Below are 27,407 nucleotides of genomic sequence, written 5' to 3'. Positions count from 1 at the left end.
TCTCAGCAGAGGAGTTGTAGGTATAAGGTATTTTGCCAATGTATCTTTTCTCTTGCAGACTTTTTGCAAATAATCCCAGTGAAATTCTAACAGTAACACACAAATAACAGAATGTACATGATACAACTGAATACTATGGGTCAACAACACAGGAATGAAACCAAGTACTTCATCAAGACCCATTAAAGAGCAGACCTAAAGAATGCATTGCACTACTCCTCCAACCAGGACAAACTCATAGTGGATGGGGATGCTTCACTCCAGCCAGTCCTGAATTGTTACAAAACTGGATCATGCTGGCACAGCACAGACTGCATCTGGTTTAATGCAATACCCAAAAATAAGCTGTCAGAAGGTAGGAGGCTTCTCCCCTGTAAAACAAGATCCCTTAATACAGAATCTCAAACATAACCTGGCTCTGTATGTGGATGGCAAAGCTATTTAATTATTAATATGTACATGCCATGATTTGTAAAACTGTGCTTTTCCCTCAATCTTTTTCAGAAGATAATATCTGGCTACACTATGTGCTTCTTAATGATATGTAAGAAAAACAAAGAAAAATGCACCATACTTGGATTTGGTTTTGATTTGATGCAAACTTAAAGCCAACTTATAGAATAGATGAATAAAACACCATGTCAAAAAATAACTTTGTTTTTCAACTGTTTCTGTAACACATCTTTTGCAGAATGACAAAACCAAAACAGGTAGAAAGGAGATGATGACTTTGTCCCTTGTTCCCTTGTTATTAAGAAAGTGCTTACTTAAAAACTTGATCTATAGCTGAACAACAGTGAATACCAGATTACGAGAACCACTGACTATTAATTAAAATAATGATAGTAGTGCTACTTTGGAACCTTCTTACCACAGAAATATAAAAAAAATTACCTAAAGATATATGGAGAAATATCTTAAAGAAGCTCTGGAAGCCTACAAAACAGCAACCCATGTTCCTAGATTTACATGGGCTAGATGCACCACATTCCTGGTAAAAAGCTAGTTTGTTTTGTTTCATTTAAAAATAATGTTTAGTCAATAGAAAATGCCAATGCCATGTTTCAAATACAAATATATTACTAACAAAATACTTAATCTTTCACCTAATTCCCAAACCTGTTTGATCCAGTTTTACTTCCTTGCTGTAAATCTTTTCTCCACCCTCCTGCTTTAAATTTCAATCATAAAACCATCTGATAAGTAAATTTATACTGGCAATACTGATAAAGGATGTGCTTCCAGAAGTATACAACATGGTTCAGCATTTCCTTCATTCTTACCCTTAGTCTCTACAAATACCAGGTAATCCAACAGTGTAACTCAAAGAGCTGAGTAACAAATAAACTAATTCAAAATATAGCATTTGTAAAAACCTCTCAAAGAAGTGATACATATCTTCCTAACAATAACTTCAGAAGCTGAACTCCCAGATAGAAAATCTCATCATTTTTCTTCTAGCACAGAATGTAATCTGAATCTTACCATCAGGAAACTGCTCTGCATCATCATCAAACATGGCTTCTTTCAAAGCAGATTTATTAAATGCACTGATACCATCAGAATAATTGTATGGGTTGTAATCTCGTGAGCGTGGTGAAGAGTGGGGAGGCATCGTGTTGAGTAATGACGTTTTGTTATCCAGAGCTGTCCGACCTGTATCGCTCACACCACTTCCTGCTCGCATGTCCACTATTCCAGAAGCACTGCAAATCTGCAGGAGAGGAAGTAGCACACGAGCATGTGTGAAACACAATCTTACACCTTTCCATTAACTACATCACTAATTCATTTATGTAGCAAAAACGTACAAATTTCAAAATGCTTAGAATTTTCAAACTAGCCTTCAAATAAGAAGTCTTACTTCCCTAAATGCTGCTTTCCTTAAAAAGCCAACCAACCAAAAAAAAACCAGAAAAAAAGGAAAGCGTATGTTGTCCAAAAAAAATCAAATCAAAAATAGTTGTATTTTATCCTACAAGTCTGATGCAAAATGATTAAAAATGTGTTTAAGCATATATATAGTTGCCAAGTTCAACAAATCTTACAGCCAAAGTTCCACAGAAACAGGAGTCTTAAATACTGCATCTTAACAGCCCACAGGTTGTATACAAAATAAAATAAAACATTCAGAAAAACATATAGTAGGATACAAACTTCTCAAAAAAATAATTTCAGCTGTTTTGCAAGATCACTGATTTCTAAACTTCTGACATGTTAAACACACAGACACTGCTACGTAAAATCAGCATTTACGTTTTCAAAATGCAATTTGAGATGAGGAACGTATTTTTCTAAAGCTTTAAAGTAATTCAGGAGAAATGCCCAGCTTAAGAAGAATATAAACCTCCTGAAACAGATGCTTTCTTATCTGTAATCAATCAGACACTAGCTTAGTTTGCTGATACCAACATGGACTGAGTTTAAATACTCACCGAATCACTGTCATCTTTTTTAGCATCTCGTTTTACAGGCTCATTCATATCTTCTTGACTACGAAAACTGAAATTCTGAATGGCTTCAGTGACTCCACGAAGAGAGCTGTAAATATCTTCAGAATTCATATTTTCAGTGTCATAGTCAAATGCACTGTGGGCCATGGAGAAAGACATAGGAACTAAGATGGATTTATTTTGTGATCTGTACTTTTAAATTGCATTAGCAGGTAACTACAGAGACTAAGGAAATATTACTAAAATTATTACTTTTCTTGAAAGACATTAAGAAAGTTGTCTCCTCACAATACAAATTTGTACTATCGTATGCCTTAGTAAGTGTACTACCACTGCCACAGAAAGCACTGAAAGTAGATAAGGGAAAGGTTACATTAGGTAACAGCATCTGCCTGAAGAAAAACTTATTTTGCTCTGCTTTACTCTGTTGAATGTGAAACAACTGGAATTTTTACACCATCCTCTTATTCTGAAAAAAGTCCTAAAGTAAGGAGCACCGATAGAACTCCACAGCAAGTTGACTGGTAAAAGCAAAATTACCGAGTCCACTTTGCTGACAACATCATCACTATAAAAAACACTTGTAAACTATTATTTCTTTAGTCTCCCCAATATTAAATCTGGTTAAAAGTGTGTTGCTTTTGTCTGGGACAGACGTAACTGTCCTCACAGTGGCTGGCTTGGGGGGCTGTGCTTTGGATTTATGCTGGAAATGGGGTTGCTAACATAGCACTGTACCAGGAATAGCTGAGCAGTGCTTACACAGAGCCAAGGCCCATTCTGCTCCTCACACAGCCCCAGCAGCGAGCAGCCCGGGGGTACACAAGGAGCTGGAAGGGGACACGGCTGGGAGAGCCGACCCCACAGACCAAAGGGATATTCCACACCATACGGCACCACCATCTAAGCATATACCGCTGAGGGAAGGAGTTCCCAGGTCACTGCTACAAGTGATGGGGCCCTGCTCTCCTGAACACCTGAACCCGCCATAAGAGGTAGCAAATTCATTGTCTGTTGCTTGCACATGCAGCTTTTACTTAATTGTCTTTATCTCAGTTTTCTCTCTTTTATATTCTGATTGCCCCCCATATCCCACCACGGAGCTATTGAGTAGCTGTATGATGCTTAGGTGTTAACTGGGGTTAAACCATGACATCAGATGACATGTTTTAACACTTGTTAGAGAAGCACACTTTGGTTAGTTCTCTTGCTAATCCATTTGCCTTCCAAGATGGACAGCCCTTTCCCACCTCAGGCCAGCACGTCAGACCCTTCTGGGAGGCTGAGCAGTTTCATTCTATGGAGGAAGAGGGATTATTTCTGAGCATCTGTCATTTTGTGCAAAATTTTGCCCATGCTTTCATTACTGGGGCTCCATTTTGGACAATATGTTGTAAGCCTTGGATGTAGAATTGTAACATCACCAGTCTGCATTACCTTGGTGACAAAGTGTTCTGTGATGTATTGGTTGGGGAAGTGAGAGGACTTGACCAACTTGCTGGGGAGCGTGGAGTAGGTCTTGTTAAAGGACTTCCCATCGATCCCTGGAGGAGGAGAAGTGAGAAAAGATACTCTAGTAGGACTAAAAGCTTCCCTTTTACCTTACTGTATTTATTATTATGTTTATTTTTCTGATGCCCAGAAACATTTAAAGAGCTTCAACTAAATTCCTGAATTGTGTAACCCATTACTAGTAACTTCAATCACGTGTTAGAAAGTACAAGATAAACTACTCTTAAGAAACACATCCAAACCTAGGAGGTCACTTGGAAGCAACATAGACTTAGAAACTGTAACTGCAGAGGAAAAGGAAAGGACATTCCACAGAGAGCTACTAAGTAGGCATTTACACAGTCACTTCAGAAAGAAGAGTAACAGAAGTGGATACCTGACCACTGTTGCCTGTATTCCGGAGATGATTATGGAGAAGCTTTGTGGCTCCATCCTGAAATGTTTTTGGTAAAGCACCCAACAGCATTGTAAACTCTGGAGTGTTGAGTTCAAAAAGGGAAATCAGCACTGACTGTGCAGCCTACAAGAAGAAAACACAAACTGAAGACATTATTTACAGTTTCAAAGTAATTTTATCCGCAAAAGATGCTGTAATGAGTAGTAATCACAGAATGTGACTTAAGTCTTGATCAAGCTTGAATAAAGATGTCAACAGATATGAACAAAGGCAATTCATATTTGCTGGCAAGCTGGAAGTTCTGATTTTGATAAATTCAGGCACACAGATATCATTCTAACAAGCAATCTTTCAGAAATGTGCTTTTCAACCCCCTTAGCCCCACATCCTTACTGAGAGAAAAAAAAGAAAAAAAGAAAAAAAGAAGGAATTTGCAAAATGGCTTTCAGAGTTTGGGAAGTTGAAAATTTAGAGAGAGAAATTAAACACTCCAGGCAGTAGCAAGCATGTGATCCTTTCTACTGAGTTCTGCAAGTGGTAATTACAGATGGTAACACACTTGCCTAAAAAGGAACAGTTAGCACTGTAGAAATTAAAACAAACCCAACCAAACAAGATACCCTAATGTGGAATGAGACAGTAGTGATCATAGCACTTGATGCTCCTCATAATTTACCCTACAGCCAAGTGAGTAAGTTAACCTTGCCAGAGCTCTGCTTCATTTAACCTTTCTAAAAGAAAGGCAAACGTAATGGGCAATGAAATTTAGCTGACTATATATTCTGAAGATGAAAACTGGAGTAGTTTGTACTGGATGTCACCTCCCATACTCTCAATTTAATCAGTTCATCTTTACCATCACAACCATCCTACAGCATGTTTTACATATGCTGGGGTGTTTTTTTTACCTGAATAAAAAATCAGCACTCTCTACTGACAAAGCAACACAGTATATTACACAAGAGTTGGATTCCCTCTAGTACAGGAACTGTTGATTGAAAGAATTAAGTAATGTTTGTACAGTTTGATGAAGATTCACTGGATAGCATTAAAAAAACCTGTCAACAGAGTAACTAACAAGTGCAAAGGAGAGCTGGAGAAAGTTCTCCACAATGACTTCTTTGTAGCAGAAGACTGTGGTTTTAAGATTAACCAGCTATGTGCAGTTTATACAGCTCACCATCAAGGTCTGCCATGCACTGGAGAGAACCAGTGCCTCATGCTAGACAGAATGATAGCATTCTTAACCACCAATACACTCCAACCAAGTAGTTTAGAAAATTCTTTCAGACATTTATTTCCCTACTTTTGCTTCCAGAGCAATGAACTGTAGCATTTTTTAATTAAAAATGGAGAGCCAAGGCATGAGCACACCTACCTGCACACATCTCAGTGTTAAGTTAAACAACAAAAATCCTAGCATGTCAGATTGCCACAAATTATCTTTGCATACTTGTGACTGGTTGTTTTCTTTAACATTTATTTCCTTTTCCTTTTGATAGCCTTCCCTTCAAATGATCACCCATAATGTCCTCTGCAATCTGTCTGATGTTTCTCTTGTCCTTGTCATTTTTAATAGTCAGTCTTTTCATCAAAATTGATACAAAGCAAAACGAAGACAAATTCAGCAGCTGAGCAGAGGTTTGGGAATCACCACTTTCTTTTTTCTGTCTAGTTAGCCAATCTCCACTCCCTAATACTGTGTCTATTTAAGCTGCTATTAAAAGAACACAACAGCCAGTCCAGGATTGTATCAGGATAGAAACTGATACCATCAAGTCTGCCCAAAATGAAGCTCTGCCTATAGTATCAAAATTGATACTGACTTGCAGAAGGTATCCAATGCAATTATCTATTTTCTCTCTTTCTTCCTTGCTGAAGAAACCCTGCGTTTTAGAGTATTTAGAGGTTTTTGTTCTCCCCAGCATAAGGTCTCTGCTGAGATTTAAATTCACTCACACAGAAATCATCTTTAAAAGAGTGAAATAAGGATTATAAATATTTCTTTGGTTTTGCTTTCTTCTTAGAAAATTTCTAAGAATAGATTAAAACTCTTTCCAGAAGCATTCCAATCATAGAAGAAATCTAAGTTTTGAAACAAAATTTGACCTTCCAGAAAGAAGTCCCATGTCACTGAACTATACTAAGAGTGCCCAATGTGAGACTAATAAACTAGGGTTTCTCATAATACTTAGTACTAGAACTGTTTTTGCTAAGGAAAAAATCAAACCCATTAATTACACAGAAATTACTTAGAAAAAGCTTTTCATTTAAAGAAATTACACTAAGTTCTATAAAGCTTATTAAACTAAATAAGATTAGAAAGCCTGTGATAGCAGATTGAGAAGATCGTTAAGAGAATTAAACATTTTATACTACCAGAATAACTCTTTTGACTTCTTATTGGCAAAATTTTATTTTCAAGCGTTGAAGGATTTTTGCAATTAGTTGCCTCAAAGAGCTGTGTTTTGGAAAGAAAAAATAAAATCTGAAAACTTACATGATTGAGGTGTTCCAGATGACTAAACTCACTGGTAATTTTTTGCATGATTCAGTTACTTATTCACATAAAAATGCTTATCAGGGTTACGAACCATCAGATAAGACAGCTTGCCACGTGTCTCAGTGCTAAAACTTCACAGATTTAGAAGATAGTGCTGCTTCAATTCTTCTGTTTTATGACCTTTTAAATGTTACTAGAACATGATACCCAGGCAAGGAAAGTCCATTGGATGTAATCTATTACTGTTTTCTCAAACTCATGAAGTTATACAAGAAGTGAATGACTAAAACACTGCCTCTAATACAAAAACTCTCTGGTGTTTTTTTTATTTTGTTTTACAAACATCCTAAATACCAAGAAGTTTTCTAAGTTATTTTTATTTTTGTTTTCTTCACATTACAATTTGTATGACAGCTCCTACTATTCTTTCCTACATCCCTACTAAACAAAGGAAATTGCTCTTTCCAGAAAAGATGAAGCTGCCAAAACTCAAATTTAATTGAAAGCAGCAAAACAAATCTCAACAAATTAATTGTTGCAGCTTTTCAAACTGCAGAAATGAACAGAAAAAGAGAGAGAAGAGTTAGCTCTGTGTGTCATAGACACTTGCACTGAAGAACCATAAAAGGTACAACATTTTTGTAGTGTTGACATGCTAGAAATGGCAGCTACACAGCATGACCTGCAACCATCAGAACAACAAAACTATTCCATCAAATCACAAATAAAATTGTATGTTTTTTTGCTTTCTACAAATCGAAGTGCTGTTTAGAAACCCTTTCCGAAGACAGCATTAGTACATTTCTTATAGTTATTTAGTATCCTTGCTGTATCTATGCAGCTCACAAATGTTAATTTTCACTTCACATCATTATGTGGAAAAGGGAGGTTTGCACTGGAAGTGCAGCATTACAAGAATAAGCCTATGACAATAAGCCTATACCTTATCAAAGCACTTTCTTTGTCCAAGGTTCAACAGCTGTCTATTTGTTGTTAAAAATAAAGGACTCTAGAAAATCCAACAGAGATTAGACTGAGTTTGCTACCAAATTTACCACTCCTGTTACAAATGTGCTACTTAGTATCACAAGGGGTGGTCTCTGAAGTAATGTTAAAACTGTACAAAAAATGGCCACTAAAGAGATTTTAGTACTAGATAGTACTTGCAATGAAGTAATAAATTATGAAACAGAATCTCAACATACGAACATATATAAAAAACACAACCCTAATGGAGAGTTTCAAGATGTTAATTTTATTCTTTTACTTAAATATTCTTAATTACCTGGAATGCTTTGCAATTCTAAGGACACATTAACAAACATACCTTCCTAACATCTGAGCTTTTGGGTTCTGTGGTCCAGGTGATGATTCGAGACACTGCTAACCTAGTTTCACTTGAATTTACAAAATCTCCTGGATCCATCTGTTGCGCGAGAGTTTCTATGTATTTTAAGATTGCAACTTTGACCTGCAATGAGAAACAGAGTCAGATGGACAATAAAAATGGTGGGCTGCAAGAACAACTGAGCTCACAGAGTGTTCATTCCCTAAAATAAAGATTTTTTTTTCCCAATTAAACTACACATTTTCAGCATTAATATAATTTTTCTTTGCAATAAAACAATCTACAAATGGATTTAACATTTGAAGAAGCAAGTTACTCCACAGACATTCAAATACTCATAGAAAGCTTACATCTCACTGATAGCAACTAAAAGACATAAATCATTGCATACGCAGAAGCTTATATTTAAAAAAAAAGAAATTAAGAAAAGATTAATTCAGAATTATTAAGAAAATTTTTCAAGTGCTAAAATGAAAAATGAACATCATCTGATGAATCAATGATCACTTCTTACTAGCTCCTACCAGGTAGTTAACACTTAGTGCTTTTTCACAAAACATCAGGTTGAGTAGTCACAATCTCTGGAAATAATAAGCCACAGGAATCTTCCCACTAAATACTAAAAAATGTATGGAATAGCATTTCTAGGAGAGACTTAAGATGGGTCACATGCTCACTTTGTCTGAATATATTCAGATGATAGAGACATGGATTTACCAGGAGGACAAAAAACCTCGTGAGCTCCCTCGTTTATCTGCTCATTCTCTTACTCCACAAACTTGTTTTATTCCTTATGCAGAATCCCTGTTTTGTACATCCCAGGCTGCAGCCCCTCTCTGCTTTCTCCAATACTGCACCACTGCACGGTTTTGGGCACCTATTACACCTGTGTATGTCTAAAATGTTTACTTACTCAGCTCCTACTACCTCAGAAATTTGTCACCCAATCTGTCAACAAAGGTTATGGATATTTATTTAGACCATCTGTCAGGTTTAGCTGCTTTAATTTCCACTAACAATTATAGTGAACCAAAAATACCTACCAGGAGGGAGAGACCTATGTCCATCACAACCAGAGAGAAAAAGAGTTCTGGGTGTATTTCTGGCTGTTCATGGCTTGCAGTACAACTGTTCTGAGCAAAGCTATTTAGAAATTTCTCTTGGTCATGAAACTTGTAAGTGATTAAAAACTCAAGATACACTGGCATACAAATGAGGATTAATAATGAATACTTAATTTCCAAAACAGCTGCTAAAACTCAACTTCTCTGAAGTTATACCAAGCAGCAGCTCAATGCTTTCATTTTATGCAGATCAATATCTACAAAAGCACACTATTTGCTAGCTATTTTCCAAGGAATAAAAAACAAGCCATGAACATCTCTGCAAAAAGCTGAGACCACATGGCTTTCCAAATTCAGAGCAATAGTTGACATTTCTAAATTACACAGGGAAACCATTGTGACACAATTACATTTGACTGTTGAGGATTTAAATAAATATCATGTAAGACTTGAAAACGTTGCTGTTAAGGACTGTAACACTCAGAACACCCAGAGGTATTTCTCCCAATGAAGAGACTCTGAAGTATTGCATCTGAGAAAGCAGGATTATTTAGTGTTTGAAGAACTGCTTCCTGAGGAACTTGCACAGAGTTCTGCAAAGATGGAGGCTCTTGGACAGAACAGCACTGAACAGAAAATGAATGGAGGGAGCTCTCACTAACAGAGCTTTTCACAGTGAGACAGATTCCCTAAGCCAAACGAGACAGCTATTTTGAGAAAAAACAGTTTTTACTAATTACTTTTGAGATAAGAAATTCTGGAAGGGCTACACCTTTGTATGGTCAAATATCATGAGCCAGTATTATTACAGATTAAAAACCCCACACTGAGGTAAAACTCCAAAAGACCAGCAAATCTACTTTAGAAGTATCTTTGCCAATATTTTTAGTAACTACGTACAGAGCTGAAATTTAGAAATAAAAAGGCTAACATCTTCAACAATCCATTTCATCTTTTTGAGAGAAAAACTTCTGGACTGCAATGAAACCATCTCCAGAATTCTTACAATGAATATTTGTTGTTAAGCTGAAACCACTCTCTGTGAAGTTGTTCAATACTGTCACTTTCAGACTGTCAAATCCCAGATGTCTGTCTCCAACTTACTGAATACTTAGGAGAGATTGCCTGTGCCATTATATAACCAAATTACTAAAATACACACTAAAGATAAATTGTTGTGAATCTGTATTACACAGGGTTTTTTTAATCCAGAAATTTTAATGCTGACTTAGGTTAAAAAAAAAAATCTTCCGATCAACTGAGGTAAAAATCTTTGTCAACAAATCAGCATTTTCAAAGTAAAGAAGGATTCAGAAACTTGAACTTTGGTCACAATGCTTAAATCAACTCCTCATTGAGCCTGAGATGATATGAAACCCAAGAAAAATGAAGTGATGATTGGAAGTGTATTTCAGGACACCGTTCTTTGGAAACTGTATGCTTTGCACCTGCAAATATAAGCTAAATAGATTATATCCCACCTAGGACATTTGACTCCTATGCCCATCCAAACATTTGACCAACACAGACACATACAGCTGGCACCTCTAAACTGTGTCTAGTAATTCACCACACCTAAGTGTAAAATGACTGCAGAAACATGACAGATACAGCACAGTACACTAAGCTGCATTCCTCATGGATTTAGGTCAGTAGAATTCTATCTTCTCTATTGTTGGCCTTCTTACTGCCTAGCTATCCAAATCCACCTCTGTGGCCCCTCTAAAAGCTCAAGTTTTACCGCCTGACTTAGCTGTCTTTTTAAGTATAAGAATGACAGTGACAGTTTATTCCAAAGGATGATGATTATTTACTATTATCATGTGAAAACCAGATGAAAAAGTAATTTTTTGAAGGGAATCACTACATGGCTCAAATTTCTAATCTACCATCCCCTCCCCTCCTATCTGACCATCTTTAGGGATGCTGAAAATCCCTTCTCTGACTTTTTCCTGCCACAGCCAATGCTGTTTCTCAATATTCCTAGAAGAAAAGCAATGAGATAACAATTTATCAAAGAACAAAAGCTCACGACTTCAACAACTGGAGTAGTTCTCTAGGATTATCAATTATTCAGTGGTTTTTGACCACAGCAATTATTCAATTGATTACATCAATTATTCTATCTGGGTGCACTGAAGATGGGATTTAGGAAATATACTCAACAATGTGAATATTAAACAGATACTTCTGATCTGTGGGCAAAAGATAACTTTACTGCCTGAATCTTGAAGCTGTAGTTACCACGTAAAAAAGAAGTACGGGGTAGATTCCACTTTCTTCTGGGGGAAAAAAAAACTTACCTTCTCTTAAACAGTTACATAATTTACTGTCCCAAAAATTCATTCTAAATACTCTTGATTTTGCTTCAAACTATAGTATAGTATAGAACTATAGGTGTTCTTCTATGGAGATAACTTTTACCAGCATCTTGATTTCAGAATTCTCTCTCAAAATTATTTTCAGAATGCCTTCCCATCAAGTGTTTCATATTTCTGAATTCCTTCTGGACCATTTAGGGAAAAATCTTGAACTCAGTCCCAAATCAGCCTAGTAGGAGTCCAAGTTTTGTTCCAAATCTACACTCTCAGCTTTGAAATGTGCTTAATATAGCTTTAACACCTACACACTACTGTATGGAAAATGGGAGTATCTCAACCATCAAATTCACCTTCCTGGGGAGGAAAACCAAGCAAAATACAACCAATCTCAATTTGTTCCAAGGATTCATTTAAACAACAAACTGATTTTTACTACCTCATTTGCTGTCTTCAATAAATGACAGCAGTCCCTTTTTAACACAGCTCTACGAAGCAACAGTGGTCAACGTATCAACTGTCCTCAAAAGCTTAAAAATATCAGTTTTACTGTATTGTAGACAAAAAAGGCATATTCATGTGACTTTAGGTTCAACATAACTCCGGAAAAGTCATATTCTTGTGCAGTATCAAACTGAGTAAAAATATTTCGTGCAGGATAGAGCAGAAGATGCCAGTTATCATATGCTTGTTATTTCCCCATTCTCATCACTTATAAATCTTCTTAGGATTTGATGCATTTGTTCTAAAAGCAAGACTCTTTGGAACTGCAAATGTACTACAGAATATGTTTTTACTTTTCAGATATGCTGGCACATCCATGGACTACAGATTCTTAGGTAAAAACGTGTGTAATTATAAAGCTACACACTGCTTTCAGAGAAGTGGAGTGTACCACAGAAGTAGCTGATGTTTAACATAGTAACTCAAGTTCACATTAATATTAGAATAATTTAAAATAACTCAAGGCCTATCAGGCTGAACACAGGAAAAAAAAAATATATATATATGAACTAGGGAAAAAAGTATGGGAAATCACAAACATAAAATTAGGAAAGACTTGATAGAGTGAGTTTGCATAACCAGCTTGATGTTAGGCAGCCACATTTTTGTTGCTCATTTTTACTGTACTGTGTTTTTATTAGATCTCTCTTGCAGCAAACATTTTCATACTAGTCATGTTTAAAATTGAGCATCTGCATGCTTAAAGTTTCTCGCAAAGGTTAGTAGCAGCATACAATGCATTCAAATAAAAATTATTGGTAACACTCTAAGGGTTTCACATAGGGTTAAGAATAAAGACAGTAATTCAGACAAAAACCTTTGAGCTCCAAAAAGAGCGAAGCTGGTCCTGCAGTGCTGGCTTGACTGTCTGAAAGTTTATAAAAACAAAATCCACTAATTGAAAACCTTGTATTTTTTTTGTTTTTAGACAAAACAAAAATAACAATCCAAATTCAAAAATTAAGATGAGCAAATTTTTATTAATGATGATTTCTGCTTGCAAAGCAAGCCTAAAAAGTCTTACCTTCAGACTAGGTGTTTGGGTCTGGTCAACAGTAAACCTCATTAAAATACTGAACTGGAGGTCATTTGGAAAAGATTCCCTGTAAACAAACAAAATAATGTTAAGTTACATTAAATTTTCTTTTAAGAACTGTTGAGAGGCACCAAATAAGCCCTCTCCCTTCTCAGTAAAGCTGAAACTGCTACCAGTTGTCACTGTATCTGACCTTTCAGAAACATTTACCTAGCATGTCCAGGACAACACTTAAGGAATTCCTGCTATGAAGCAATTATAGCTAGAACAGATAATCCAAATAATGAGGAATAATATAACAATGGTATGCTAGAATTCTGATTCTAAATCAGGCTGTTAGTGAAATCTGGGGAGAAGGAAGGGAAGACAGAAAGCAAATCCATTATTACCATAACTCCTTAAAAGTTAATACTGACACAGAGATTAATATTCCAGTGAAACTTCCACAACAAAATAAAGAAGCGCAAACACAATTCCTACATCACTGAACACAAAGTGAGACAACAAACATACAAGTCTCAAATGCACATTTTGGAATCAGGTAAGTAGTATCATATTAATTGTTCAGCACTGAGGACTCAAACCCTTTCAATTAGGAGTCATTTCATGAAACCAAAATGCGGAAGCAACAAGGTTTACTGAAGTTTCAAGATCTGCTATGAGCTGTGCATTTTTCCAGAAATCAAACAGCACACAAAAAAACCCCAAAAACAACCAAGCAGCAAAACCCTTGAAAATAGCTAAAACTATGTTGTTATTACTTTTTAAAGAGCTCATTACCTTGTGACATCAAGTGCCTTCTGAACTTTTGCTTGTACAGACCCAAGCAAATCAGCACCCATTTTTTTCAACAGCTGTGTCAGGAGTACAAACAGCCAGTCCTGCAGATCTTCTTTATGGACCTGGATGAAGTCGACCAGTGTCTCCAAAAACATACTGAACACCTAAAAGGCAGAAGAAGATGGAAAGAGGGTAGGATGGGGCAAAAGAGGAAATGACACTGACATATGCCGAACTTACAAACGAAGAAAGCAGTAAGGGAATCAGAGGCAGAGAAAGGCAGTGTTTTGCAGCCAAGCGGGAAAAAAAGAAAGGAAAAGAAAGAAATCTGCCTTGCCTTTTCACTGGATTGTGATATAAGAGTACATTGGAAATGTTAGCTGACTTCTGTAGAAGTTTGACAATTAGGTACTCCATGCAGTTTCGTCAAGAAAAGGAATGCTTACTGTGATGGCTGGCGCAACCTCAATTTTTCCAGTAAAAATTTTTTACTCTCTCAAGCTCTATCATTAAGTTGTCATATTCCTCGAAGACTACATAAACACTTTCTCTTTAAAACCAAAAATGCTGCTAGAATTCTTTAACAAAATATTAATTTTAAGTATCTGCATGATTAACTACTGCAAAATCATGACAGCTAGCCAATTCCTTTACAGAAAATACTTGTAGAACAGAACAAGCTTCTTCTACTATTGCAGGTATCCCAACACAAAATTATTCACCACAGTAGGGAAAAAAATCCACATGAGATTTCAGTTTGGGAGGTGTTTAAAACACAGAAATACTTTCAATTTTTGAAAAGATAATATCCATTGTCTTCTTTTCAACAAATAATGTTGAAAAGACTGCATTAGGTAAAAAAAACCACAAAAAACAACAAAGCAACAAAACCGAAGGAACCAAAACCATTTATTTTTTATTGGATTCACACCAGGAAGAACGACTTTTTTTGGAGGGAAGGGGTCAAGGAAGGTGTGACAAATAGGTAACTTAGTTTAAAGAGCTCTTTTAATATATCTGACTCATTTTAAGTTTTTTCCAGACCTAGGAGTGAAATCAGGATGTATACACTCTACACTTGTGCGGCCTATGGGTTTTCTGTTTCTCTGACAAGAAAAATGGGTGTTTGAGCTGAAAAAGGATCCTTCACAATACACACTCTAGCACAGAGCTGGGTACAGAAGTATTGCTGTGGTGCAAAGAGGGTTGGGCAGACATTGCCTCCTGAATATTTATGACACGGGTGCAAGGCAAGAAGAGGCTGGTGCAGAGCAAGGGCTGGAACCCCACATCCTCCTGCAGCTGACCTGCCTTGTCATTAGGCAAAGCTCTGCTGCTGCTGTGAGAGTGGAAAACCCCAAACTGTGATCACACCTCACACAGCTGCACACACTAGGCCACTGAAGTAGACTTTCTTCCGCAGCACTGATGCAAGTAAGGAGGAGCTGGCATAGACTGCTGCATGCCTTCTTTGCTGAGGAAATTCCATTGCTTTTCATGTTGATCATCAAGTCAGGGAAAGCAAATTCACACAATAAAGCGTAAAAAATCCATACAAGTATCTCTTAAAGAAGCGCCTCCAAATTTAAATTAGAAATAAAAAATAAATTGAGGTTCATTTTATCAGGAAAGTTTGGACCAGATCATCCTTGAGGTTCCCTTTCAACCAGGTATTTTATGACTCTTTCAGGATCTACTGTAGATTTGGGGAAATTTCTTAATAGATATCCTTAATACTGAATATCTGTGTTAGAAACAAAACAATACAAATCCCTATTCAACATAAAGCCCACCAGAAAAAAAGAATTTCCCTTTTGGGACAAACTACATTAAAAATTGGGAAAAAATATTGCCAACTTTTGTGCTGTCTGTGTAGATGTATATTCAAGTCTGAGGTTTCAAAATTACCCTGCCAGTAGTGGGACAAGACTTTTACATGCAGGACTGGAAACATCTTCTGTCTCAGGCTAAACTGAAACTATAAGATAATTTTGTGGATTCCCAAGCAGTAGCCACAGTTATAAGACAGAGACAAAACCAAACCAGTATGTATTTTCAGTATTGTAATACGAAGTCTTCGGCTTTCACAGCCCTAAAGTAAGGGGAAAATATACTTAGGCAAACAAACAAACAAATTCTGGTGCTACAAAGATTACATTGTGTGTATAGGGGGTGGGGGGCTGTCTCACAAAATCCTTCAAACTGAACTACACAGCACAGCAGAATTTAAACCTGCATCTGTTTGAGTTTGCAGACACTGACACGCATGGCTTTTCCATTAAAACATGGCAGGCCAAATAAAGTGGTTACAAGCTCCGACTTGATGGAGTAATATGGACTTCTTATGGTACTTCAAACATGTTAAGTGGCTTAAACTGAAATCATTATAAAGTGAATTATGATTCACTGTGGCAAAAGTACTCAGAAGATCCTGTGCTGATGTTTTAGCTGTTAAAAATATACATAATTGAGGACTCAGTTTTGTTTTCAAGCTTTGTTTCACTTTAGATTTACCACAGAGAATGTCTAGAGAAAAATAAGTCACGTAATTTTGTTGCATTTACAAAAAATACTAAACATATCATTTTGCCTCAGCATGAAGAATTTAAGAAGGCTGAAAGAGCATTTAAGGTAAAGGATGAATTTGGAATGGAAAATGGAACTCAAACACCTATATATTGAAGAATGTATGTGGATACTGCAAAAATGGCAGTTTCTGTTTTTATGATGCAAGCTAAAATTCTGAAATCAATCATCTAAAGTTGAAGTTCATAATAATTTGACAGTGGGAAAAAATAAACAGATATGGAAATAATTATAAGTGATCTACCTCTAAAGTGAATTATTTCAGATGTGCCAACCACCACAATATAAAGCAGGAATGCATAACCAAACAATGTCAGTTAATTAGTAGATAAAGCACATCTCGAAACTTTACCACACATTTTACTAATTGTTTATAGCATTTTATGATTGCAAAAGGCTTGACACTGCATGAACTCTTTGGGGAAGAAAAATAGAGAAAAGGGGTTAATTGCACATTCATGCAAGTAAGGTTAGGTTTCCAACAAATATTGAACCAACTTACTCTCTAAAGAGAGTTCCAACACAGGGGACAGCATGCAAAACGAAACAAAAACAGAACAGAACAAAACAAAACAACAAAAAAGGGAAAAAGATAAAAACACACAAATTAGTGGCCATCAATACGAAGTTCCTGTATGGAATATAAATCAAAATAAAACAAAAAAGGTACTTCAAAACTTTTATGACAAATTTAAGTAATTTTATTGGGATACCCAATGTAATTTTAAAATAAGCACGTGGCATGTCCTTTAAATTTTCTCCTCCAAATATTATTACTCTCTTATTCTATGTAATTCCCTCCATCCAGGCATCATGTTAAAGTAAACCTTAGAAAATCCCACGAAAGTGATGACAGAATAATTCCTACAAACACTTGAGTCTAAGATGAGATTTATGTAGGCGTATGTGTGTGATTAAAAAAAAAAAATCACAGCTCATGAACTCCTAAAGGGTTATTACATAAAGGGTTCTCCCTATAAACTATTAATAGTTTTCCAACACCAAAAAGCAGGCAAGGTTTCAGTGACTGGAACAACTGTACCACAGGTTACAACACAGGCCAAATTTTCTTGAAGCTACATTATTTTATATCACAGTGGCCAGTAAACAGAACAATCAACTAGAACAAGTCAATATAACATTTTTAAGGGGTTATTTAAAAGGTAAAACGCTCTTCTAGCTCTGACATATCACACAATCTAGCCTACATTAGTACTGCACTGTTGCAATACTAAGTACCACAGAACAAGCAGAATTAAACCAAGCTGCTATTAACAATTTGGTAATTACTTTATTTAAAAAGTAAATATTCTAGCAATATTTCAACATTTGATATTCTTTCCTCTGCTTTGACTTTTTATGTACTGTTTTTTTTCTTTTTAACTGCTTGGTTTAGTCTTTTTCTTCTGGATTTCTGCAGTATGTGATCAACTTTAATACCACATTGCTGTTGGCAGTGCAAGTTATTTCCAAAATACATGGTGTCAGAGATCGCAGCTGTCACCTTCTCCAACAGCAAAAATAAAGAGGACAGGTGAACACTAAAGTTAACCTGTCAAAACCTCTCATCACTCTGAATTTAATTTTCCATTGCAGCAATAATGAAGACTTAAAAATACGTAAAATGTATTGCATAATCAAACTAGTTTTTCAGGATTCTTCTGGGAAAAGTCAATACTTCTGAAATAATACCCTATTATGAATTAAACTTTATAATTTTATCAATTCTGAAACACCGACACAAAGTGGGACATGTTATACTCAAAATAAAAGATACCACTTCTTCCAAACAAGCCTATAATTAAATAAATATAGAGTTAGGTATTTTTTTACATTATTACATTTATTAGGCTCCTTCCTTAATTGCATTCCTTCTGCTATGAGAAACTTTAATCAAGCTGTACTAGTAACCCACCTTCCGCAAAAACTGTAAAAATACTATCAGGCAACGTAACTCACTTAAAAAGATTTTAATTGTCTTAGGAAACAGAAGCATTATTTTTCTTGTTATATCATCCATACTGAGTCATTACCTGAGTAAAACTGAATAAAACACCACAGTTTCTTTCATATCAAAGTATAGTCTCCTTATAAAGTATTTAAAAAATGATGTAAAAATTATTCACCAGTCTCAACTGCGAGCCCTATCTACGATATTCATGGAAGACATCATAAGCTATGATAATACACAATGTCCTAGAAAATAAATAAGTACACATTTGGCATAGTTTATCTGATTATGTATGATTTAGTCAGACAACTTTATTTGTAACTTGAATTAGTGCAGAGCCTTTTCTTCTCACTGAGAGAAAATCTATACTTTTGTTGAAGTGGTCTCTGTAAACAACAAGTTCTTGAAAACACAGATTTTGAGCACAAACTGCTGAACTACTTCAATGCATTTTATATGACATTAACCTTCACTTTATTTACATGATCCTGCAGAAAAAGGGGGGAGAATTATCTTGTTCAAAACTCCAAATTCAATTAATTGAAATCCGATACCATTAATTACTTCTGTTTGTGAAATTTTACATATGCAAATATCACTGATGTAATTTACCATAACTGCCTTTCTTTTAATTTATGTTTTCAGAAATTTACTGAAAATAAGAAAAACCTACACATACCTTACTGTGAGGATCAGCAAACATTCTTGTGAAGATCTCACACAATCTTTTCAACTCAACACGACTGTCAAAACGACAACAACACATTAGTCAACTCCCCTGCTTGTTCTGCTAGAACACTAATGCACAGCAATCAGTGAAATCAAGAGTAAATACTGAATCAAATAATCTAGTAAATTAAGTTTTGTTCGAGATATGGATAAAAATGTAATAGCTTTCAATCAAATAACCTAGTAAATTAAGTTTTGCTCAGACATGGATAAAAATATAATAGCTTTCATCTAAAATGAGACTTCAAACCTATAAATGTCTTTTAAACTGTCTCATACATTATACCATACTTTTGTAACAGGGCAAATAGTGGAAAAGGTGTTCTTAGAAACAAGTAGTAAACAATTTCTTCTGAATAAATACCCCCAAAATTATAGTAATAATAAAAAAAGGCCTTCTACTGAAAGTAGATGAAAGCATCTTATGAACGTTCTGTATGGTAAGAATTCACAATTTTTAATTCCCTACATCCACTAGTATTTAAATATACACTAGTAGCTAGAACTGAGAAAAGCTTCCTTGTCCCTTCCCCCATCTTACTCTCAAAGACACACCCTGCCTTCCCTCTCCCCCTGCCTCCCACCAACACTGAAACAAGATGTTTCTCTATTAAGACGCGATCCTACCTTAGAGTTCTCTGGTTCTTTAGTAAGTTCTGCAGGCCTAGAAGGCCTTCTTTCCTCTCTGACCAGTTGGTGCTGGCACAGCGGTTCAGGACTTCAGCCACGTCTTCTGTCTGCCTCATGTAGGTCGGTATGCTCCCGTTCCTGGAGCTGTAGGACCTTTCTGAACAGGCACTTGATGCATCACTGTTGGCATCATCATCTGAGTACATCCCGTATGATTCATACCTTCTTCGCACGGGCTTCTTCTATTGTACAGAGACACCCCAGATCAGCACTGATTCTCCAAGGGTAACACAACACACCCATAATGGGTCGAAAGACCGACAATTTCAATAACCAGTGTGACCCCTACTCCCTGCAGTGACAAATGGCTTCAACCATTCAGCAGGTCAAACCAAGTTAATGAAAATATTCTCAAGTATGGCTTGCATAGTATTCCAAACATAAACCCAAAGCAGACGCAGGGAAGACATATGTTTGATGAAACATTTAACTTTAGGTCTTCTTTCAAGAACCCATGAAATTGCCTAACAGGGTGACAAAAGACTGTTGCAAGTTAGTTATTTCACTTCATAGCTTTATACACATTACAGAATTTAAGAATCAGAGGTCTACACAAATTTTGACATTTTAACTCATTTTGTATCAAACATGTTAATAGCAAAATACTGAACTATTAAAGAAGAAAAATAGTTTCTATACCTTAGTCCGTATGTCTCCTAAGAGCTGTTAGCAGTAAATTATTGAAAAGAAACAGAAATTGAGAACAGGAAGGTAAGGCATAGCAGCACTGCGAGTAATAAACTTCCTGCCACTGGACAACACATAGTCTTACTGTAAATTTTCTTAGCTCTCTGTGTCTGATTAGCATATCACATATTGTCAAGAAGTAGTTTGCTAAGCTTCCATTTCCAGTAAAATATTACATATCATGGGCAGATTGGTAACAAAGACTCCTCTGTCAAAATCTTTGTGTCTTATGCAGTGATATTTGAGCATGAACATGTTAACTTAACACCTGCAGTCAACTGTTATTTTACAATTAACTTTAAGTTAAGTAAAAAACCTTGATTTGAACTATTTGTTTAGTATCTAAATTTTTTCACTGCAACAATTACAGTCAATATTCTACAAAAAACTGATTACATAATGCAAAATTTCAAATCTCCTAAAACAAAAAACAAGCCAACAAAACAAAACACAACATACCAAAGGTCAGAGGGGGAAAAAAAAAAAAAAATCTGTTTACACTAAAATGGAAAAAACCCACACACCTCTGCAAAACAGCTCTTGCCATTCAAACTCTGGAGCTGAAGTCAGCATTTAAAAACTCAGTGTTGTTACCTACTCAAAGAAGCAGCAGTATAAGTGACCATTTTCCCTTTACTTACCACTGCCATTTGCACCAGGATCTCATTTTAAACCATGGGATCACGTAAAGGATATCCCAATAATAATCACAAACTAATCAATACAACAGGTAACAAGCAGGCTTACTGTCAACAGAATGAGCATACATACATGTGTAAGAGCATAACTGAAGGGAAAAATGACAGAGATGTTAAGTGTTTTGGAAAAGAGAAATGAATCTGAAATGCCAAGGATGGTACTAAAGTAAAAGACAAAAACATGCAAAGATTTCCATTACTGCTGCATTTTATACAGCAATATTCAAAACAGATTTAGGCAGATGACTGACACCTCTTTGGCTTCATCACCACTAAAACTGGCCAAGTATTTTTCATAAAATAAAAAAGAGTAACACAATCTAGAATATTTTTGTACTTATTACATATGTCAGGACTCTACATTCTACCCTTTAAAAATACCACTATGAGTGTGAATCTTCAGTCTATGATAAAACAATAAGGGTGTTTATTACCAGATTTCCATCTACATGGAGCCAGTTGTACAGGACAACCTGTACCATTTAGAGCATGGCAAGGAACCAGGCATGCAAGTACTACAATAACAAAATGATGCTGTTCTTGATCCTTCTTTGTAATATCATACTCTAGTTAAAATACACAAACCAATTTTCCTCTAACATATCTAGCAGCATCATGATATTTTGGATCCAGGTAATGCAAACCAGTTTCTCTGAAGAAGCTTTATTCTTTCAACAAAGCACAACATATTCAAGCCTCAAGAGCAGTCATTGGAAACACGACTTTCTCCTCAACTTATGTTCTTACTATTTGCCCAGCAAATTTGAAAACTAGGAGGCTGCTAAAAGTACTGAAGATACTCTTTGTGATGCACCTGTGTGGAGAGGACCATAGCACAGGCTTTCCAGTTACAGCCAGAAAATTTCCATGTTCCATGGACTGTTCTTCTGTTGTTCCATATTTCAAAATCCAGACTGACTGCCAGTTTACAAACCAGCATTCACCATTAATGCTGAACTTTTAGCAAGTTTGTAATAACAGAAAGGGGAAAATGCACTCAATTTCACCATGACCTCTTATGCAAGATTTCACAGATATTCTGATCTCTATGCCAGTGAAGGCACACAAATTTTAAACTAATATGTCAAGAAAGAAGTATTAACCAAGAAATCAATAAATAATCATACTAAGAGTATGACAGAGTTCTGCAGATTTTGAAATTTTGTTTCTATCTATTGAGTTATATCTGACTGCAATTTAGAGTCTAACTCGTAGTTTTTAACTAACTTTCAAAATAACAGTTTTTCTTAAACCAGAGAAATAACCATTTCTTTAAAGCATTCTGGCAACTAGAAAACAGATACTTAAAAGTATGTAATGAGATGCAAATAGCATACAATAATTGATAAGAATGTACCTGATTCATAGCATCAGTATTTTAAATTAACTGAGGATTTCAGCTTGCTGATGTAAATATCAGAATAGCAAAATACATCATGTGTTCAGTCTGGCTTACATGGGCAGGAAGGCAGAGGAGCCACACCCACCTTTTTAAAGAACAGTACAGCTTAAAACAGAGAATAACCAGTTTTAACTTAGTGTAACATTTTGAAAACAAAGGAGAATAAAAACTAAACTTATGAGATGCTACCTGCTGTGCTGGTTTTGGCTGGAGTTAATTTTTCTCACAGTGGCTGGTATGGGGCTGTGTTTTGGATTTGTGCTGAACAGAGGGTTGATAATAGAGAGAGGTTTTGTTACTGCTGAGCTGGGCTCACACAGAGCTGAGATCTTTTCTGCTTTCCCTACTGCCACGCTGCCCAGGAAGCTGGGGGTGAATGGGACACAGCCCATTCACAGTGGGAGGAGACACAACCAGGACAGATGACCCAAACTGACCAAAGGGACATTCCAGACCACATGACATCATGCTCAGTATATAAAGGGGGAGGGGGGGAAAGAAGGAGAAAGAGGGGGATGTGTGGAGTGATGGTGTTTGTCTTTCCAAGTCACTGCTATGCGTGGTGGGCCCTGCTCTGCTGGAGACGGCTGAGCACCTGCCTGCCCATGGGAAGCATTGAATCAATTTGTTGTTTGGCTCTGCCTGGGTGCATGGGTTTTACTTTCCATATTAAACTGTCTTTATCACAAGTCACAAGTTTTCTGGATTTTACCCTCCTGATTCTCTCTCTGACACCAGTGGCAGAGGAGGGAGAAAGTGGCTGGGTGGGGCTTGACTGCCCAGCCATCATTTTCTCTCTTCAGCATCAATTTCACTTGCTGTCAGACAGAAAAACTTTAAATGGCAGCCAGGCTTCTGGTAAGCAGAGGGCTTTAGCTGTCATCATTCCCAGCTCTAATAAGCCTTTAACCTATCCTGAAGTTTTTCTGGCTGTTGTGAGAAACTGTTGGTTAGTTCTGCCTGCTCAAGTAGCTCCTTAGGCCACTCCAACCAAACAGTCCAAGACTGTTTCCTATCTGCCATGAAAAAAAGCATGCTTCTCCAAAGTTAAAACTTTTTTTTTTCTGCAGGGAATGAAAATTCCAATACTTGCAGCTCCAGCAACTCAGTTTCTTTCCTTTTTTTTTTTTCCCCCTCGAGAAGCTAATAAAACAGTAAATTACAAGTTCTCCTGCTTGCTAATGTACAGGAAGCAAAAACCCGAAGTGCCTGTAACCTACACAAGGTAGGTGTGTGATTCTTACCAAAGCATCTGCTACTGCCTCTTCTACATCAGAGCCTGTGTTCAGAACTCGCATAGCACTGACTGATGACGATAATCTACTCGACTGACTAATTCCGAAGCCAGTACCTGTTACAACAACAAAAAATAAATACCAAGAATTCAATCACAATAGAAAGCTGGGATGTAAACATCACACTTACTTATAAAAACCCAAGTAGAAGAAAAGCATTTGCTTAGCATTTTAAATAAGTTATGTATTGGATAAAATAACCATTTCCATTCTGAAGTCTTTAGTGGTGCAGACAAAAGTAAGAATTCAAGTAAAAAGCCAGTCACCTACAAACGTTCCGTTGCAACATCACATAGAAAAACCCCTATAGAACAATGGTTTTATTTGAAAGAAGTTTTGCTTTTTAAAAATTAATGTCTTCTTCATTTTGGGTTTTTGTTTTTATTTAGAAAGAAAGCAAATACAACAGGAAAGCTACTGAGACTGTTGATTAGAAAACTACATGCACAAAGAATGCTCTACAAATACTAAAAAATAGAAAACTAAAAAAAGGTTTTCTGCAAGTAAAAAAATGTTGTTAAGAAAAAAAAAGGATTAACATTGGAGGATGAGGGTGGAGACAAAATCTAGCAACATAAACACATCTATCTGGATTATTAAAACCACAAAACTCAAATTAATATAAATAATGCTTTCTAAAACTGAACTATGAGAATAACGGAGTGGGTGGGGGAAAAAAAATCCAGGATGACTGCACAGATGACAGCAAAGGGTACTCATCCTTCACCTGTGGCCCCATAAGCATCAGGAGCGTAGAGGGCACCAGTGGATCTGGAGTGATGTCTGGAAGCTGCAATAACAGGATTAAATAAACCCTATCTATGACCATGGAATCAAAGTGCTGCAATAACGGCTCAGACGAACAAGAGAATATTTATCAAAAAGATTCAGCTTAAGCACAAGAAATTGAGTATTAAACAGGAGCAAAAATCTTCAGAGTAGTTCTTTGATTATACCAAATATGATTATGTAGGTTTATGTACACTGGACATTTCATGCATAAATTTTTTTTAAATTTACAAGATTAAGAGCAGGGTAAAAGCAAGTACGTTTAAGTTCAAAGAAGAAAAGGTGCACAGACACACATGCACACACTCACACACAAACAGAATCATCAGAAAAAGTCATCTGTTCACTGACACTGGTCTTGCATTGTGGACTTAACTAAATCCTATGTGCTCCAGTCAGAGCCAGAGCTCACATATCAAACATTATCTGCAAAAAGTGCCTCCTGCACGAACCTGCTGTGTTGGCAGCTGACAATCTGTACACACTTGAATACTTGCCTATGTTGCAGACAACTCAACCTCAGTAAAAACTCACCACTACATAAATGAAGTCAAAATTAGCCAATTATAATTAAAAGTTTAACATAAGCCAACCAATGCAATTAATAATTCATATACTTACTATTTTATTTAAATAAATAAAATGTGAAGCTGAAACACATGTTAGTTACTACAGCTTATTAAGATTCTTTAAAGTTATAGCAACTGGAAACTGAAGATCCTTAAGGATTTCTGAATAAAACTGAGTACCCCACTCCTTATGGCACTTGTATAAAACTGCTTTTTTAGTGATTCTGAAGAAGCTGACTCACCATTGCTAGTATTTTCCTTCTTAAAACAAGTAATTTTTAAATTATATATGTTTTTAAACAATTCAACTTTTTTCTTCAGTTCACTTAAGTTAGAATTTTATCGCCACATAAATGACAATTTAAACTTGAATGGAAATGTCCATCCACAGGGGCAAAACTCCCAGATAAAATCTTACCATTTAATAAATAACTGTAAATGCACATATCTTACTCCTTCTTGATATATAAACTAGCACAAACAGACAAATCAAATTAACCATCCTTTTCTCTGACTAACAAAGACCACTCAAGAGTCTGATTTGAATCACATACAGGTGAACCATGGACCAAACAGCATTTTGGGAAGGACCTTTTAACCTGAGTGCACTTCCACAACGCACTGTAAAGATCCCAGAAACATCTCTGTGTCTTTCCACATTAAGTTCTCCACTCCTCACATAAGGTACAGTGATGTACTTTATTTCTAACTAATCCTACATGAAGATGTTTGAAGAGGGCATTTCAGTTTGGAATTAATGCTTCATGGAATGCTTGGCTCTTTAGAAAGTGCATTTCAGCATGGAAAAAGAGACAGGACTGAGGATGTCACAACACAGCTGACAGCTCTTTAAATACAAGCATTAATTGGATAAACCTTCCCCTTACTTTCCACCAATGAACGCCGAAAATTACAGGTTCAACCGGAAACTAAAAATTCAAACTTTACGCAAGAAACTTGAAACATCTCCTGCCCCTACATACATCTGAAATATGCTGGACAAATTTTTAAGACAGTGAGAAAAAGCACTACATATAGGGTGAAACATACCTCATTCCAAAACATATTTTCAAAAATATTCTTTGCACCCCTCAAACTGCAGAAATTGTCAAGTATTTACTTTTGCAGTTGCAATTTTTTAAAGTGTGAATCAAAATAAGACTTTAAATGGACTCCCACTAAGATGATTTCTTAGCTAAAATATGGACATTACACTAGTCTGATATTTAATACTGACTATATTTAACAAAAGTAGACACTTCTATATAAATTACAAATCACTTGATTCTTAATGGCTCTTATCTCCCAGTTAATAACATTATACTGAGATGTGAGATTACATAAACACTTCATACCAATGTATACAGTGAAGCAATTATGCAGCATTTAGGTCATTTTATACCCTAAAGGGGGATTAAACTAAATTTTATCTAATTTATGTTCATAAGCAAAAATTTCTGTGCTGACAGTGGCAAAGCAAGTTACATTTCCCTATTCATCCCCATGTCAAACTGCCTCTAGATACACAGAGCTGAATTTGCCTTATTTCATCTTTCACTTGTACCAACAAAACAATGAATTACATTTTAAATCATTCAAATAAAAAGTAATACTAAAAGAAATCTTAATTTATTCCCATTCCCAGTATAATTTCCTTTTTTTTTTTTTAAACCAGTGCTGGATTCCTATACATGTTACTTTGCATTCTCTGTACTACCAGACAATTCCATCTATTTCACTAGTATAGGTACTTGTTTTCATATTTGAATCATCAAACTGATCTCCATAAATAAGAATAAAACCTCCAGTGGCATCTATCCCAGTAACACATCTCAGAGTATTGCCTAATACGGACTTCTTAAGAGAGCAAGCATTTGACCAATTACAAAATGTAAATCTGATCTTGCACGCATTTAATTGAAATCAAGCTGTAATGCAGCAAAAGAAGCACCAAGAGTTCTGCAAAACACCCTTGTTTTTGAAAGAACAGAAGGTACATATGTACTTCAACACAATCTCCCAGCCATGTTGTAGAAAAAAATACAGGTTTCCTAATGGATCCTGCGTAACATCTACTTTTAGTATCATTTCCCAAT

General features: G+C 36.0%; 1 protein-coding gene across 14 annotated transcripts in view; it reads right to left on the bottom strand.

Moving 5' to 3' along the window:
* Positions 1 to 27,407, bottom strand: part of CLASP2 (cytoplasmic linker associated protein 2) — a 145,909-nt gene that overhangs the window by 11,765 nt on the left and 106,737 nt on the right. For 7 of the 14 annotated variants that reach the window (XM_041466151.1, XM_041466159.1, XM_041466154.1 and 4 more), the window contains 12 exons: positions 23,903 to 24,009; positions 19,809 to 20,053; positions 19,132 to 19,195; positions 17,279 to 17,281; positions 13,916 to 14,079; positions 13,124 to 13,202; positions 12,917 to 12,967; positions 8,193 to 8,336; positions 4,342 to 4,485; positions 3,891 to 3,997; positions 2,436 to 2,589; positions 1,486 to 1,714 (listed from right to left, as the gene is read on the bottom strand). In XM_041466151.1, the coding sequence (XP_041322085.1) occupies positions 1,486 to 1,714; positions 2,436 to 2,589; positions 3,891 to 3,997; positions 4,342 to 4,485; positions 8,193 to 8,336; positions 12,917 to 12,967; positions 13,124 to 13,202; positions 13,916 to 14,079; positions 17,279 to 17,281; positions 19,132 to 19,195; positions 19,809 to 20,053; positions 23,903 to 24,009 (1,491 nt within the window). Of the gene's footprint in view, positions 1 to 1,485; positions 1,715 to 2,435; positions 2,590 to 3,890; positions 3,998 to 4,341; positions 4,486 to 8,192; positions 8,337 to 12,916; positions 12,968 to 13,123; positions 13,203 to 13,915; positions 14,080 to 17,278; positions 17,282 to 19,131; positions 19,196 to 19,808; positions 20,054 to 23,902; positions 24,010 to 24,680; positions 24,744 to 27,407 lie in introns of all 14 variants that reach the window. The other 7 variants (XM_041466157.1, XM_041466165.1, XM_041466158.1 and 4 more) reach the window with 3 other exon arrangements.

Source organism: Pyrgilauda ruficollis, unplaced genomic scaffold (assembly GCF_017590135.1).
Source record: "Pyrgilauda ruficollis isolate IOZ18807 unplaced genomic scaffold, ASM1759013v1 scaffold2, whole genome shotgun sequence".
In the NCBI taxonomy this organism is placed as follows: Eukaryota; Metazoa; Chordata; class Aves; order Passeriformes; family Passeridae; genus Pyrgilauda; species Pyrgilauda ruficollis.
The sequence above is the reverse complement of the archived record's forward strand: the minus strand, read 5'-3'. Positions and strand labels throughout refer to the sequence as shown.